Source organism: Bos taurus, chromosome 2, assembly GCF_002263795.3.
Source record: "Bos taurus isolate L1 Dominette 01449 registration number 42190680 breed Hereford chromosome 2, ARS-UCD2.0, whole genome shotgun sequence".
Taxonomy (NCBI): Eukaryota; Metazoa; Chordata; class Mammalia; order Artiodactyla; family Bovidae; genus Bos; species Bos taurus.
Window position 1 is genome coordinate 111,086,047 of NC_037329.1, and position 16,540 is coordinate 111,102,586.

Sequence of the window (16,540 nt, forward strand, 5' to 3'; positions counted from 1 at the left end):
AGTATCTCAATATTCCCATCTGTAAGATAGGGATAATAATAGTAACTATCTTAGAATCCTGTGAGTGTTACTTGCAGTATGCCTAGCACATAGTAAACACTAGTTGAGGTTAGCTGCCTTCTTATCATCATGGTTATCACCAACTGTCCAGATCTACTGAATATTTTCACTCTCTCTGGCTCCCTCACAATAATTTCTTTAGAATGATGCTCATTTGCAGAGAGAAATGTAAAATGAAGCCAGGTATACTTTGTTGAAGGTAGGAAGTATATACTTTTGAAATACCTCTATTTTGCATGGTTAAAGTAAAACTTCTAATGCTGATAAAGGTTAAACTCAGCTACCTGAAAAGTTAATTTTTATAGACTGTCTCATTCTCCAGGGCCCTGACTGGTTAAGTATTGTGTGATTTGTTTTATAGCATGTTCTGTATCTTATCTCCATTTTATTTTTATAGTCCTCTTTTGAGATAAGAGGCCTTCCTCATCAGCATAATCTAGGTATCTAATTTCATAGGTTCCTGAACAAAAGTAAATTCCTGAGTTCTGTGGCCCTGGCAGCAACAGTTTGAGTGATAGCACTGATGTTTACTTGTGTGTATGTCACACCTGTCACAGAGTAAGAATACAGCCAATCAAATGTGAGAGAGCAAAGTGACTGGAGGGATTCTTTAGCCCCCAAGTAGGTTTACAGATGAAGAAACTGCTCAGACTCCGTGGTACACTAGTTGTGTATTTTCCTGACTCAGGACAGTCAGACATGTTTATGTCTTGTGGGTCACAGAAAAGAATATTTGAGGTGGGAGCACAGGACGTATGCGATTGAAGGATGATCAGAACAAAAGAAGCCGTGGAAGTTAAATGATCAGGTGCATATAGACTTTTTAAAAAAGAAATCTTTTAGAAAATGAGTCTTCTGGAGGAGAGGTGGAAGACTCTGAGGCCCAGAGTGAACTGAAGTTGTTGGGTTGCACCAGTTCTTTCCACACATTTAGCAAATAATTGCTGGGTGCCTGCTATGTGCTAATAGTGGCCTAGGCACTGGAAGACACTTCCTGAGCAAGACACACAGGTTACTCTTCTCTGGATCCTACGTTTCTATGGGAGGAAGAGAGATGATAAGTAAGAAGGTAACAGATTTAATTGTAAAGAAAGAAAGCTGATTGGAGATCAGGGGTAGCCTCTCGAGTCAGTGATGGCCTAGTGGAGGCCTGAAGGACACGGAGGCGCTAGCTTTGTGAAGATCTGGTAGGAACCCTCTCTGCAGGGGGACAGGATGGTGCAGTGGCTCTGAAGTAGGAACCAACCCAGCTGGGTGAAGCATGAGGGTGCAGAGTTCATAATGGCGCTCAGACCGGAGACTGAGTGCCTCCTTAAATTTTGTGTCCTAAGCACCTGTCTTCCCTCATCCTGGTTCCCGCGCTGCCTCTTTGAAGGACAGAAAGGACAAAGCTGTATTTATAGGCAGTGAGTCAGGACAGAGGGTTTGAGATGGGCCCAGGGACACTGCCAAAGTCTAGGGCCCTTAGGACTTTGTAAGGCAGAGTGTGGTGTTCTGATCCCATTCCTACTGGAAAGGCAGAACACTTGCAGGGCAGTACGTGGATTTATGTTTTTAAAAACTCACTACTGTAGGGAGAAGGGGCTAAAGAGGAATAAGAGTGGAAGTTGGCCAGTCAGCATTCATTAGTTCAGGAGAGATGGGCTAGGATGACAGGGCAAGATGGAGGAAGTGTCTGTTTTGAGGGGAGTATCAGTTAAAGTCATCCTTAGATGAATAATCAAGTGAAAAAGTAGGTTGGGTACCCAAGTACGAGTTAGGCCTAGAGATGGCAATTTAGGAAACTCTTCAAAGTCCTAGTGAGTTGGATTTCCTTCAGGGACACTTCAGCCACTGTCATGCCCTGGGGACTGCAGACCGTGTGTGTACATGTATGGTATTGAGCTTGGTGGTAGGAAAGCAAGGGAGTTTCGGTTTAATTTCTAATTTCTCAGTGGAGTGTGAGGTAGTGTCATCAGGTAGAAATGGAGAAGGGAGAGAGAAAGAGTGGAGGACATTTGAGGAGAGAGGTTTCAGATAGGGTGAGAAAATGAATATGCCAAGGAAGCGCAGTAGGATTGCTGGATGGTGAGATGTGTGATCCTGGATTTTAAAAGTTTGGTATTCTTCAGCAGTGTTCAACAGTATAGACAGGGAATAGAATAATTTAATCTCCAGGTTGGATTAACCATAGGGACCAAGTTAGGATCAGAAGCCTTTTCTAGCAGAAATTAGATAAAATTACAGTGTAGGGAGTCCCTTAAATATAATCTTTATGGGAAAGATCACTCCTAGAAAATTCAGTGGTTTAAAGAATTAAATTCAGAATTCCCTTACACTTGAATTAAACTCTTAGCTTGATTTCTTTGCAGAGTCTTTTGAGTTTATATATTTGGGTTATATATCTAGTGCTTTTTCAGAGCACATATATTCTCTGAAACTTATGAAACTCATTTAGATTCTAGAATCTAGGAGGTAGCTCATAGGCTTATCTTTGGAGTGTGAAATTCTTAAAAATTGTAATCCTACACGTTTTGGCCAAATTCTCATCTGCTTTCTCACCCCCACAGAGCTCCTTTTGAAGTCATTGGAGCTCCTTGTGCTGAGCATTTTGTGGGGGGAGGGTGCAGTGAGAGTTTGGGACTACTAAGTTAAACAAGTATCTTAATTTCAGTTGCCTTAACCATCAAGTTCAGTTCAGTCGCTCAGTTGTGTCTGACTCTTTGCAACCCCATGGACTGCAGCATGCCAGGCTTCCCTGTCCATCATTAACTGCCAGAGCCTACTCAAACTCAAGTCTATTGCATCAGTGATGCCATCCAACCATCTCATCCTCTGTTGTCCCGTTCTCCTCCTGCCCTTGATCTTTCCCAGCATCAGAATCTTTTCCAGCAAGTCAGTTCTTCGCATCAGGTGGCCAAAGTAAGTATTGGAGTTTCAGCTTCAGCATCCATCCTTCCAATGAACATTCAGGACTGATTTCCTTTAGGATGAACTGGTTGGATCTCCTTGCAGTCCAAGGGACTCTCAATTGCCTTCTCCAACACCAGAGTTCAAAAGCATCAATTCTTCAGTGCTCAGCTTTCTTTATAGTCCAACTCTCACATCCATACATGACTACTGGAAAAACCATAGCTTTGACTAGACGGACCTTTGTTGGTAAAGTAATGTCTCTGCTTTTTAATATGCTGTCTAGGTTGGTCATAGCTTTTCTTCCAAGGAGCAAGCGTCTTTTAATTTCATGGCTGCAGTCACCATCTGCAGTGATTTTGGAGCCTCCTAAAAACAGTCTCTCACTGTTTCCATTGTTTCCCCATCTATTTGCCATGAAGTGATGGGACCAGATGCCATGATCTTTGTTTTCTGAATGTTGAGCTTTAAGCCAACTTTTTCACTCTCCTCTTTCACTTTCCTCAAGAGGCTCTTTAGTTCTTCTTCACTTTCTGCCATAAGGGTGGTGTCATCTGCATATCTGAGGTTATTGATATTTCTCCCGGCAATCTTGATTCCCATTTGTGCTCCATCCAGTCCAGCATTTCTCATGATGTACTGTGAATATAAGTTAAATAAGCAAGGTGACAATACACAGCCTTGATGTACTCCTTACCCGGTTTGGAACCAGTCTGTTGTTCCATGTCCAGTTTTAATTGTTGCTTCTTGACCTGTGTACAGATTTCTCAGGAGGCAGGTCAGGTGGTCTGGTATTACTATCTCTTGAAGAATTTTCCACAGTTTCTTGTGATCCACACAGTCAAAGGCTTTGGCATAGTCAAAGCAGAAGTAGATGTTTTTCTGCCATGGACTATACAGTCTATGGAATTCTCCAGGCCAGAATACTGGAGTGGTTAGCCTTTCCCTTTTCCAGGGGATCTTCCCAATCCAGGGATTAAACCCAGGTCTGCCGCATTGCAGGCGAATTCTTTACTAGCTGAGCCACAAGGGAAGCCCCTTATCCATTAAAGTAAGAATTTATTTCTCAAGTCCAACTTGGAATTGGACCCTAGAGGGCAGTATTCAACTATTTTTCCATTTTTATATTCATCCAACCTGCTTAATTCTGTTATCGAAATGCATTTTTGAAAATGAATATGGTTAGATGGTTTTAAGGTGTGTGAGACATATGTTAATGACACAGGCATGTTTGGGAACTGTCAATAGATTTTTGCAGCAAGAATAGCTTTCTGTCTAATCTGTGTAAAATTAAGGATTTATGGTTTGATCTAAGTTGGAGAAAATTCCTAGACACTTGAAAGGGGATTGCTACTAAGATAAGACTTGATGTTACCTGCACAAGTGAAATGTTGAAAGCCCTGCTGAGCCAGTGAGTATTCTACAGAGGGACTTTGGTGACTAGTGTAGCTACACCCCACCTGGCTGTATCAGTGGAGACTTGTCTATCAGTACTTTGTGTATCCAGAATTAGTTACAGCAGTTCAAATTGAATGGCCATAAACATTTCTGTTAGCTTGGGTCTGGCCAGTGTCTGTTTGTGAATCATATTGTACTATCTGATATTGAAATCCAATAATTCTTAAGTAGTAGAAGTTATTTTTAAAAGAAAAACAATTGCCCAAATGATAAAAATTTAGCAGAAAATTTTAAGTTGTCATAGAAGATACCACAAAATAGCTAATTTTCAAAATAGAGTTTTCCCTTGAAACTTGCTTTCTAGCTTTTTGTTAGAACAAAATAGTTTATATACAGACATAACTTTCTGTTGAAATTTGGAACACATCCTGGCATCCTTCTGGAGATTAATATTTTGATGATTGAAAGCTCTTTGTGTGTTTTTTTGTTTGTTTTATCAGGTTATTCTTGGAAGCTATAATTGGCTTTCCTACGAAGATGTCTTTGTGAGAGCCTTTAATTTTGGAAACGGCTTACAGATGCTGGGTCAGAAGCCCAAGACCAACATCGCCATCTTCTGTGAGACCAGGGCAGAGTGGATGGTTGCTGCACAGGCCTGCTTCATGTATAATTTTCAGCGTACGTGGGCTTCCTTACCTTCTTGAAGCATGGACCTGGTGTTGTGGGAGAGATGATACTTACTATTTATGATAAGTATTTCCTCCCAGGATAAAATTCTGATGTTAATTTTAACCTTTGTTACAATTTAAGACATACTGGTTTGTTCAGTTGTGGAACAAATTACCCGTGTAGTAAGAGGACTTGAACCTATTCTGAGGGGACTTTGTGGGTCTGGGGAACTAAATCTACACCTGTGGGTCATTGCTCTGCTACCCCTTCTCAGAATTGTCCTTTAAAGTTAGTGTCATCTTGTTAGGCCATTTTTACAGTTGACAGCTGGCCTCTAAAGCACTTCCAACACTCAAACCTAGCTGCTAGTTAAACGATAGAGACTTTTTATGTTGTATAAATATAAGACGACTTGTGGAAGTTGTGATGCCTGTGAGGTCGTCTGAGAAGTTTCGTTCAGAGGTTATGGTGTCAGTTGTGGTATTAAACATGGACATTGTTTTATACTTCAGATGAAATGGAAAGGATACTTTTTATCATCAAATTTCTTTTTGTAAATGCCTCCACTGTATTTTGTTTTTAAACTGGTATACCTTTTTGTTTTCATAGGTTTGGGTTTATAGTATGTTTCTTTTAAGAAGCTTTAAATTATCTCTTAAAGTGACTTTGTTTAACTTCTCATTATTATTTAATTTTGACATTTCTAAGACTATTTTTCTTAAAATTTTTCTACTTTAGAATAAGTAGTATTACCACTCATTAGTGCTATTTTTTAAAGAAATAATATCTTAAATATGACATTCAGTGTCTTATTTTATTGGTATATTTTTTATATTTTGGTATCAAATAGTTAACATCTATGACTTTGACATTTTAGAAGTCAAATATAATTCCTTTCAACATCACAGTTTCAGAGTAGCATCTGTAGGTGAAAGAAAACAAAAAAATTTTTAAATGTTGAAATTTTGTGGGGGAATTATAGAAGAGTGAGTAGGCGTCATGTTAATATATTAAAATAATTTAGAATAACAGCACAATTAGACCACAAATTATGGATCTAACATTTTAGGGTTTAGATGTTCCGTCAGTGGTCAGAGGCTTTATTTAATTGCACTTGGTGCTTCTATGAAATGTCAAGTATTTGACTTGCCCTTTCTTTTCCCTGTAGTTGTTACGCTGTATGCTACTCTAGGGGGTCCAGCAATTGTTCATGGATTAAATGAAACAGAGGTGACCAACATCATTACTAGTAAAGAACTCTTGCAGACAAAATTGAAGGTGAGAACTAGCTTTTCTACCTTGTGCTCATCTATTTTCAAGTCTATGTTCAATAAATTTTTAATTTTAAGCGTTATTTTTAAACTAGTAATTCACTTATTCTGAAGCATTGAGTACAAGTTTCAGAACTTTTTAAAGGAAAGTTAATGACTTTACGAAACTACAAGAGAAAGGAATTTTAGTTTCTGAACTCTATGAAAACAATAATATCTGATCCCCCCACCCCCCTTTTTTAAACAAGTTTATAAGAATATTCCCTTCCTCTCTCCCTATATCTTTATTTGCCTCTTAAAGCATGGGGAACATTTGGCTACCCTGTAGTTCAGGCAGTATGTGTTTATATGCCCATTTTTGCAAGGAATTAACTTTATTGATTAAAATTATACCAAAGAACAGGTATACACAGTAAATCTAATGTTATAAAGCAGTAACATATATTTCAAACCAATAGTTGTCCATCCGAAAAAAGGGGTAGTCATGCCAGTACACTTCACCCTTGCTTTTTTGAGGCAAGAAATTAACAATTTGAAACATGGTAAACTACTTTTCTTGTGCCCTGGATTATTTGCCACGCTCATTAATATAGAGTAATGAAGAATATGCTTCCCAGGTGGCGCAGTGGTAAAGCCTCCACCTGCCAGTGCAGGAGGTGCGGGTTCGATCCCTGCATGGGAAGATCCCCAGGAGTAGGAAATGACAAGCTACTCTAGTATTCTGGCTGGGATAATCCCATGGACAGAGGAGCCTGGTGGGCTGTAGTCCATGGGGTTGCAGAGTTGGACACGACTGAGCACGCACACACGTTCACTCATGTTCAGAGAAAACTGCAGTGGATCCTTGTGTGTTTCCAGGACATCGTTTCTCTGGTCCCTCGCCTGCGGCACATCATCACTGTAGATGGAAAGCCGCCGACCTGGTCTGAGTTCCCCAAGGGCGTCATCGTGCACACCATGGCGGCCGTGCGGGCTCTGGGAGCCAAGGCCAGCATGGGTACGTGGCGGGTCCTTGCTTCCTTGTGTGTGTTCTGCAGTGACTGTGTTCTCTAGATGTGATCCAAGTATCTGATTCTAAAGTTAGATCAAGTGATAAACTGGTTTTCTAGATCATCACTTTGGGAAGAAAGGTCACCCTAAGTATACCATCTTCTACTCTTTAAAAAAAAAACTTAAGGAAAAATACAAACATTAATTTATCAATGTTCTAAAAGTAGTATTTATTTGAAATTAATTTAAAATACTTTTTTCCATGATACAGTTTTCCTGTTCTCCTTTTTAGATGGTTTAAAGTTAGTTTTAGAAATAATGTCATTAAACTTGTAGGATTTCACAAAAGTTGTTAGGATGGTGGGACTGTACTTCACTCGGCTTGGAAACAGGGTTATGCTGAGGTTAATTCTGTGCATGTTGAATTTAGGTGCACTAAATTCACATACAGCTTTGTAGTGGGCAGTGGCGTGTTCAAGTCTAGTATGCTGGAGTTTGGAGTTAAACGATTTAGAAGCTGAGAACAGGTTTTAATTAAAGCCAAGGGAGTAGGTGACACCCATAGAGAAAGGTACCTTCAAAGGCCACCACGAATTGGCCGAAGAAGAAGGAAGAGATCGGTGGTGTGTGACTCATGGGGGTCGAGTGAAGGAGCCTCTCAGAAGGCTGGAGTCTTTCGTAGGACCAGGTGCACTGGAGGAGCCCAGTGACGCAGGGACTGCAAGAGCACCATTGGACTTCTTAGCCAGAGTCGCTTCAGAGAACAGTTTCTAGAAAATGGTGGCAGTGGAGAATGGTACCATGGGACAGAGGAGTGAATGGCAGGTTAGGAAGCAAGAACTTGAGTAATAACAGTTGTCAAGAAATACATCTTGACAGGTACGAGAGCAAGGGTGCGCTTGGGAACAAGTTTAAAATGTTTTCCCTGTTTACTGAGAAGACCACGTTTAGGGTAGTTCCAAGATTAATTCAGGCAGAGGAGTGGTGCTGCCCGTGACATACTTCTCTTTGTCTTTCTACTGTGTCACCTGTCTGGGATGCTGGCTGCTGTTCCTGGGCTTGTGCCAAAGCGGGGAGAATTCTGAGTGTAGCCATGTTAGCTTCACACTGTGAAGTAGAGAACAGTTTTAGCAAATGCCTCGGTACCCTGGTCTAATTTCTTAGTTGAATCACTGGCATAGCCTTTTGTCTCTCTCCCTCTGTTGTTTCCTTTTTAAGTTAGGTAGCCACACAGTAGCTAACGTGATCCTTGTTGCGGACAAGCCCCTGTTCAAAGTGATGTTGCTTTCCACGCAGTGTGATATCCAGAGTCGTGGGCCTGACCTTGGAGACTCTGCACGATGGGGTCCTGGCAGTTACTTCACCTTCGTTTCCTGCCACTTTTCCTAACATTTTCTCACCTGGTCTTGCTTTATTTTTCTTCATAACTCTTATAAATTATAGATTTGTGTACATCTATCCAAGTAGACTATGTCTCATGTGCAGGGACTTGATCTATTTTATCGGCCTTTGTGTGAGTACAGTTAGTAGTTGTTGAGTTAACAAATGATTATGAAAAAATTGGTGACATAGCTAAATTTCTCAGGAGTATGTGTCTTCTCTAATGCAGAAAACAAACCCCTTAGCAAACCAGCGCCCTCAGATATTGCAGTAATCATGTACACGAGTGGATCCACAGGAATTCCAAAGGGGGTCATGATCTCTCATAGTAACATTATTGCTGGTATAACTGGGATGGCGGAAAGGATTCCAGAACTCGGGTATGTTATTATTTACGTTAATTATTTACATTTATGTCATTTCTTAGTATATGATCAAATTAGTCCTTCAGAGTCTGTTTACAGTTAGGCATTTCTTCAAAAGAGACATTAAAATTACAAAATAATTATAGTTGTGGGATTTAAAAGGTATCATTGTTAATATTTACTTTTTACTTTAAAAGTGCAGACTTGACCTGATTTAAATGTCTTAAATATTTTAATCAGTTCATATTATTACCATCATAGTCATTTTTATACCTTAATATTATAATTCAAGTGAACAGATAATATATCCACTAAGTATTTATTGAGCTTCTGTATTCAGTCTCTGATTTTCCCTTTTAAGACACAGTTGAGTAGTAGCAAGGGGAGAGTGGGTCTCCTGGAATGTGAAAGAGATCAGTGAGGAAGCCAGACGGGAGAGAGTTTTAGGGAAGCAAGGATAACATTCCCAGAGATGGAATCAGTATTGTGATGACTGATCTTGTACAGCAGTTGGATATTTTTGTTGCCTTTAAGTGTAACAATTATAAATACCCACATGTTACTGTGGAATTGAATTTGGGGATGCAGATAGAAATCTCTTACGTATGCAAAACTTTCAGGAAAAAAATTAAGAGCAACTAGTTCCTTCTAGGAAGTTGCCCTTCATATTTTGAGAATGAGAACAGTTCTTGAAATAATATGCACATGTATACATATACATTTTGTTATATAATGTATAATTTAACTTTCGGAACAAGAATCGCTTCCTGAGATTCCTGGCAGGCAATTGTGGATTCTCTTTGAACGGTCCTTTTTGATATCCCATTAGTTGTCAAATCACTCCTTGGGGGATTTCTTCTGTGCTTCAGAATCCCTCATGTTTTTACCCACTCCGAGTCCTGATCTCTTCTGCTGTAGAGCTTTGCTTGTGCAGCGCTCAGTTAGGGAGCACCTTCCAGGAGGACTGGAAACGGAGCCACTTCTTGTGTGTCTGCCTCCTCAGCTTCAGATGGAGCTGTATCGTAATGCTTTTCTCCTGACACCCCCAGGGTCTGTCATACACACACGTGCATGCATGGAGCCCAGAGGGTCCTCCCATTGCCTTTTAAAGCTGCTCCCGCTGGAGTCACTTTTCACAGAAACAGCACCTGACTGTTGCTTCTTGCATCTTCCTTTTCTTCTAGGGAGAAAGATGTTTACATTGGATATTTGCCTCTGGCCCACGTCTTAGAATTAAGTGCTGAGCTTGTCTGTCTCTCCCATGGATGCCGCATTGGCTACTCTTCACCACAGACTTTAGCAGATCAGGTAAAGGAATTTCTGTGATTTGAGATACTGCTGCTGCTGCTGCTAAGTCGCTTCAGTCATGTCCAACTCTGTGCGACCCCATAGACGGCAGCCCACCAGGCTCCCCCGCCCCTGGGATTCTCCAGGCAAGAACACTGGAGTGGGTTGCCATTTCCTTCTCCAGTGCATGAAAGTGAAAAGTGAAAGTGAAGTCGCTTGGTCGTGTCTGACTCTTAGCGACCCCATGGACTGCAGCCTACCAGGCTCCTCCATCCATGGGATTTTCCAGGCAAGAGTACTGGAGTGGGTTGCCATTGCCTTCTCCTTGAGATACTAAGAAACCATAATGATCTTTAACACAATTTTCATTCAGTATGACAGTATACTATAAGGATAACAGTTAATCATTTCAAAAGAACTTGCCTTTTAAGGTCTATTTAGAATATGAGTGGATTAAAATGGGCTTCCCTTGTGGCTCAGCTGGTAAAGAATCTGCCTGCAATGTGGGAGACCTGGGTTCGATCCCTGAGTTAGGAAGATTCCCTGGAGAAGGAAAAGGCTACCCACTCCACTATTCTGGCCTGGAGAATTCCACGGACTGTATAGTCCACGGGGTCACAAAGAGTTGGACCCGACTGAGCGACTTTTCATGTCACATCACAGATTAAAATTACAGAATTTTGAAATATATTTTTTAAGTGTTTCATTGAGTTTTTAAAATAATGATCACTTTATATAAACCTGTTTTCTCTTTGTAGTCTTCAAAAATAAAAAAAGGAAGCAAAGGAGATACATCCATGTTGAAACCAACACTGATGGCAGCTGTCCCGGTAAGAATTGACCATTAATCAATATTGAGTGCTAAAAAAAAAAGCATCTCCAGAATGTAACTGCTAGTGGAAAAGACATTGTTGACAAGGTAGTTTATGTAGGATTTACTCCTTATTTGTTACCTATGTTATCTTGAGCTCTGAAGTATTTATTCGGTCATGTTTTATCTTTTTCATCTTGTTTATTAAGCAGTCAACTTAATAGTAGTTTCAGCTTCCATATGATATTATCAATTCCTTTCCTTAAAGAGCTGCTTGCTCAAATCAGTTTTGTGATATCTGTTTGCTGTTAGTAGAGACCTGAAGCCCAGCAGGAGATAGGAGGAAAGGTTGGAGATCATCTCCTCCTAAGCAAATCACACCTCCTGAGTCCCTTAGGGAGAGTCTGGCCTAGACACCAGAAAAAAGTGACAGAGAAGTTGGTGCCACTTTGAATTGTCCGAGAATCTCTGTGATGGCTCAGATGGTAAAGTCTGCCTGCCATGTGGGAGACCTGGATTCCATCCCTGGGTTGGGAAGATCCCCTAGAGAAGGAAATGGCAACCCACTCCAGTATTCTTGCTTGGAAAATCCCATGGACGGAGGAGCCTGGCAGGCTGCAGCCATGAGGTTGCAAAGAGTTGGGCACAACTGGATGACTGACAGAGAAGCACTATGCATCTTAATTTCGTGTCAGGCATAGGGAGGGGCCTGGGAATGAGACCAATAGAAATGGGGCGATAGTGATTCTCTGTGCCCCTAATGTACATTTTACATTAGACTTTCTGATTTTGTTTGAATTTTAACTGGATACCAAATGTTCCGGATGGCTCAGCTGGTAAAGAATCTGCCTGCCAGTGCAAGAGACGCAAGAGACACTGGTTTTATCCCTGTGTTAGAAAGATCCCCTGGAGAGGAAAATGGCAGCCCACTCCAGTATTCTTGCCTGGAGAATTCCATGGACAGAGGAGCCTGGCAGGCTGCAGTCCAAAGGGTTGCAAAGGGAGGACATGACTGAACTGCTGCACACACCAAATGTTCACATAATAATGTTCACATTATTATGTAGTTTTTCTAAAGGCAAATATAAATGATCAGTAGTTTTGAAGTTTCAGTAGGTATGTAGTTTCCTTAATAATATCTTTCTTTAAATTTTTGATTCATATGAATATTAAATATAGTATAAAATTGTGGAGAGAAACTATTTCAAGTCAGTAAAGTGTATGTCATAGTAATAGCAGTAGCAAGCAAAATACAGTTCAGGCAAGGAAATTTTTTCCTGGGTGCAGCATTAAAAATCAAAACCAGCAAGCAAAATAACCCCATGGTTTTTGTGAGCCAAGAATGTAGTACTTCATATCTTCATAAGATAAAATTAGGAGAATTTAAAAAGTCGTTTCATATAGATGTTCATTTATTTAGTGAGTTTAGTTTTTAGCTCAGAATAAGTAAGATAACCTGGAGAAGGAAATGGCAACCCACTCCAGTATTCTTGCCTGGAGAGTCCCATGGACAGAGGAGCCTGGCAGGCTGCAGTCCACGGGGTTGCAAAGAGCTGGACACAGCTGAGTACACACACAAGTAAGATAAATAAACAAAGCAGTGTAAAGAATCAGTGGTGGCATATTACTGCCCTAAGGTTTTTAATATTTCCCCTTTCTTTACTACTGCTAAACATCTATTAAAAATTGCTTTTACTGAAATCTCATTTTTAAACAAAGTGTGGCTCTATTTTAAAAGTTTATTATTGACAGAATGTCTCTTTTAAAATGTCTCTCTTAATGGAAATAGTAATCTGATGTTAAGCTTTTAAATAAGGTAGCTGAGAGCATTATTGACTATATTAAGTAATTTGTATATTTTTAGGAAATCATGGATCGAATCTACAAAAATGTCATGAATAAAGTGAATGAAATGAGCAGTTTTCAACGCAATCTGTTTATTCTGGCCTATAATTACAAAATGGAACAGATTTCAAAAGGGCACAGTACTCCGCTGTGTGATAGGTGCGTAAAAGGCTCTTCCTCCGTCATAATTTGATCATTTGTTCACATTAATTATCTTAAGGGTCTCTAAAAATTCCATCTCGCATAAGAATATGAGCAGTTATTTGAAAAATATCACCAAAAATTTTATTGTACTAATAGTGTGTTTATATCTTTGGTGGCCACTTACATGATTTTAATTATTTTGAGAAGTAGTTTCTCTTTGCTTTTAAATTTATTTTGATAGGAATAGAAAATGGCAACCAGGTATTAAACGTTTTGTGACCTATTCCACCCCTCCCCCCATGGCACTAATAGGATAAGTATATTTAACTGTAAAGTAGTTGAGAAATTAGAAAATAACAGTATGATGACATTCAAATTACTTTTTATGGGGATATTAATAGTTTTCAAATGTGTCACATTTAAAGCTTTATAATTTTTTCCTGCCTTTTACTAATCTCTCCAGTGAGATACATAACTGCTTTGTAAACCTATTTTATATATATTTATATATATACATATATGTATTTATGTAATACATATGTATTTATACACACATATAATATATGTGCACATATATACATATATGTATATATAATACATACGTATTTATACACACACATAATATATATATGTGCACATATGTTTATGTGCATATATATATGTATTTATATATACACAGATATGTATTTGTATACTTTCCTGTAGCTCAGATGGTAAAGAATCTTCCTGCAATGCAGGAGACCTGGGTTCAATTCCTAGGTCAGGAAGATCCTCTGGAGAAGGGAATGGCAATCCACTCCAGTATTCTTGCCTGGAAAATCCCATGGACAGAGGAACCTGGCAGGCCATAGTTCATGGGGTTGCAAAGAGTCAGACACGACTAAGTGACTATCACTACTATATATACACACATATATATTTATATATACACATATATATTAGATATATTTATATACACACATATTTTAAATGGTTGCCTTTTGATCTTTGCCTTTTTCAAAGTTATTAAAATACAGACAAAACCCTTCCCCTCTTTTCATCAAGGTAGTAAGCGGTCTCTTTATTTAGTGTATTTTCAGAAGCATTTCAATTAGATATTAGAGTTGTTTCCTTTTTAAATTTACCGGATACTTTGAATTAGTGAAATTCTAAAGAGCTAAATTGCTATTTACAGATATGTATACATTTCTAATGAAATAAGCTAAAGCAAAAAAATAATTTGCTTTTAATAATAAACTTCATGAAGATACAGTCAAGTTATTCAGTATGAATATGTATTATATAATGATATAAAACTAATTATTCTGGCCATAAGCAAAGGATTTCCGTTACTATACAAAATTAAACCTGGCAATTTTGAATTCTAATATTTCTTGCAGTTCTTAAGAGAAAATCACATTTTCTTGGTCAAGTAAACTTGGTTGGATAGACATTTAGATTTAAATAGTGCATCAAGAGAATTCTTAAATTGGCTTTGTGACTTTGGATAAATCACTTGGTCTCAGCGTCTCACAGGCACACCTCATTGTGTTGCGCTTTGCTTTATTGTATTTCACAAGTAACTGTGATTTTCTTTTTAAACAAATGGAAGGTTTGTGGCGACCCTCTATTGTCAGGTGGTTAGCATTTGCCAAGAATAAAGTATTTCTTAATTAAGGTATGCATTGCTGTTTACACATACTGCTGTTGCACAGTTAATAAACCACAGTATAGTATAAACATAATTTTTGTATGTACCAAGATACCAAAAATTGAAGTGACTTGCTTTATTGTGATTGTCTCTCTATTGCTATGGTCTGGAACCAAACCCTAAATTATCTTCGAGGTGTTCCTATATATCAAAATTGGGAGATTAGTCTAAATGATTTGGAAAATCCCATTCAGCTTTAAAATTCTGTGATTGGATTTTTTTTTTTAGCTTTATTTTCCGGAAAGTTCGAGGCTTGCTAGGTGGAAATATTCGACTTCTGTTGTGTGGAGGTGCTCCACTTTCTGCAACCACACAGCGATTCATGAACATCTGTTTTTGCTGTCCTGTTGGTCAGGGGTATGGACTCACTGAATCTTGTGGGGCTGGAACAATTACAGAAGGTTAGTGTTGTCTGAAGAGTGGTGCCTATAACAGAGGCTGGGGTACAACTCCTGGCCCTTTTGGTATGGGTTGTTGTTTGCAAATATATAGAAAATCAGTTAAAATATTTGTGTAAATCCCAAGTACTGTGATTGTTGAAATCAGTTTTCAGAATGTATTAGGTATGTCTGAATGTCACTAGTTCACGTAGAGGAGTTTTTCATGTTAAACTTACGATAGGTAGTATTAAAAACTACTTGCATTTAATGGCAGCAGCAGCATTCTAGAAAAGAAGGTTTAGTAACAAGCATTAGCTGTATTGTATACATATATGATCTTATATCAGTTATTAAATTTCTTTTTATGTAGAAAAATTAGTGTGTTTGTTTAGGTTTATAAAAGGGTCAAATTCAGAAATGTTTATTGAGGTGAGTGGTCTGTGTTAAAATAAGTGCAGTGAGAAACTAGAGAATCTAATTTTAGTCTGGAGAATCTAATTCCCAGAGTTTATCATGGTGACGAGTTTAGGTGACTGGTCCATCACCCAGGTGGTTCCCAGGTGACTCTCTAGTGCCCCATGTGCTCTTTTATAGAGGAAAGTTACTTTGTTCTCAAGTCCAAGAAAAAATTATGCTTCTCCTTTGTTTTCTCTAGATATTTGTAGACACTAAACCTTATTCATGTTCCTTTCTTTGCCCTAAGTGATTTTGTGTACCATTCTTATGCCAGGTTTATCCTGCACTACTTCCATGTTTTCCAGTTTTCTGTTATGTCCTCTATCATTTTCATATTTTTGGAAGCTGCTTGTAAGTCTTGGTTTGCAGAAAACACACAAGCATTCTTAAAAACATGCACGTTTAGTTCCCAAGGAGCTGTAATTTCTTTGATTTTTAAGGTTTCCATTGGTTGTGCGATTAAGCAGTGATGGTTTATGTTGTAAATAAATCTGTAAAGTATCATGTATCAAACTTTTATTTCTGATATTTGAATGGTCCTTGAAAAAGAAACCTAATGCAGTAGTAATTCATAATAGTGGTGAAGTCTTGCCCCAGATCTTTGAAAGTGAACAGTCTGAACCTCCAGCCTGGCCTCTGAACTCTTACTGTATGAGTTTAAATAGGGTATGGTAGCGTAAGCTGAGGTGAGGGGAGCTTCAGAGGTCTCACTTTGAAGACTGGAGAGGTTATTTTTCCTGCAAAGCTGTGTGAAGTTGAGTAAGAAAGTGGAATAGCTGTAAACCATTGTACTCTTTCATCCTTAAAAGCAGGGAAGGCAGAGTCATGAACCAAGCAGCTACTTAGTGGGTGTTCGAAAATGTGATGGTATGGAATCTGGGAAAACTGGAGCAGGCCTGTCCTGT

General features: G+C 38.9%; 1 protein-coding gene across 1 annotated transcript in view; it reads left to right on the top strand.

Moving 5' to 3' along the window:
- The window catches only part of ACSL3 (acyl-CoA synthetase long chain family member 3), a 75,946-nt gene that overhangs the window by 48,383 nt on the left and 11,023 nt on the right, over positions 1 to 16,540 (top strand). The window contains exons 3-10 of the mRNA NM_001205468.2: positions 4,848 to 5,025; positions 6,185 to 6,294; positions 7,146 to 7,284; positions 8,887 to 9,037; positions 10,207 to 10,330; positions 11,068 to 11,139; positions 12,985 to 13,124; positions 15,028 to 15,200. Coding sequence (NP_001192397.1) covers positions 4,848 to 5,025; positions 6,185 to 6,294; positions 7,146 to 7,284; positions 8,887 to 9,037; positions 10,207 to 10,330; positions 11,068 to 11,139; positions 12,985 to 13,124; positions 15,028 to 15,200 — 1,087 coding nt within the window. The remainder of the gene's footprint in view (positions 1 to 4,847; positions 5,026 to 6,184; positions 6,295 to 7,145; positions 7,285 to 8,886; positions 9,038 to 10,206; positions 10,331 to 11,067; positions 11,140 to 12,984; positions 13,125 to 15,027; positions 15,201 to 16,540) is intronic.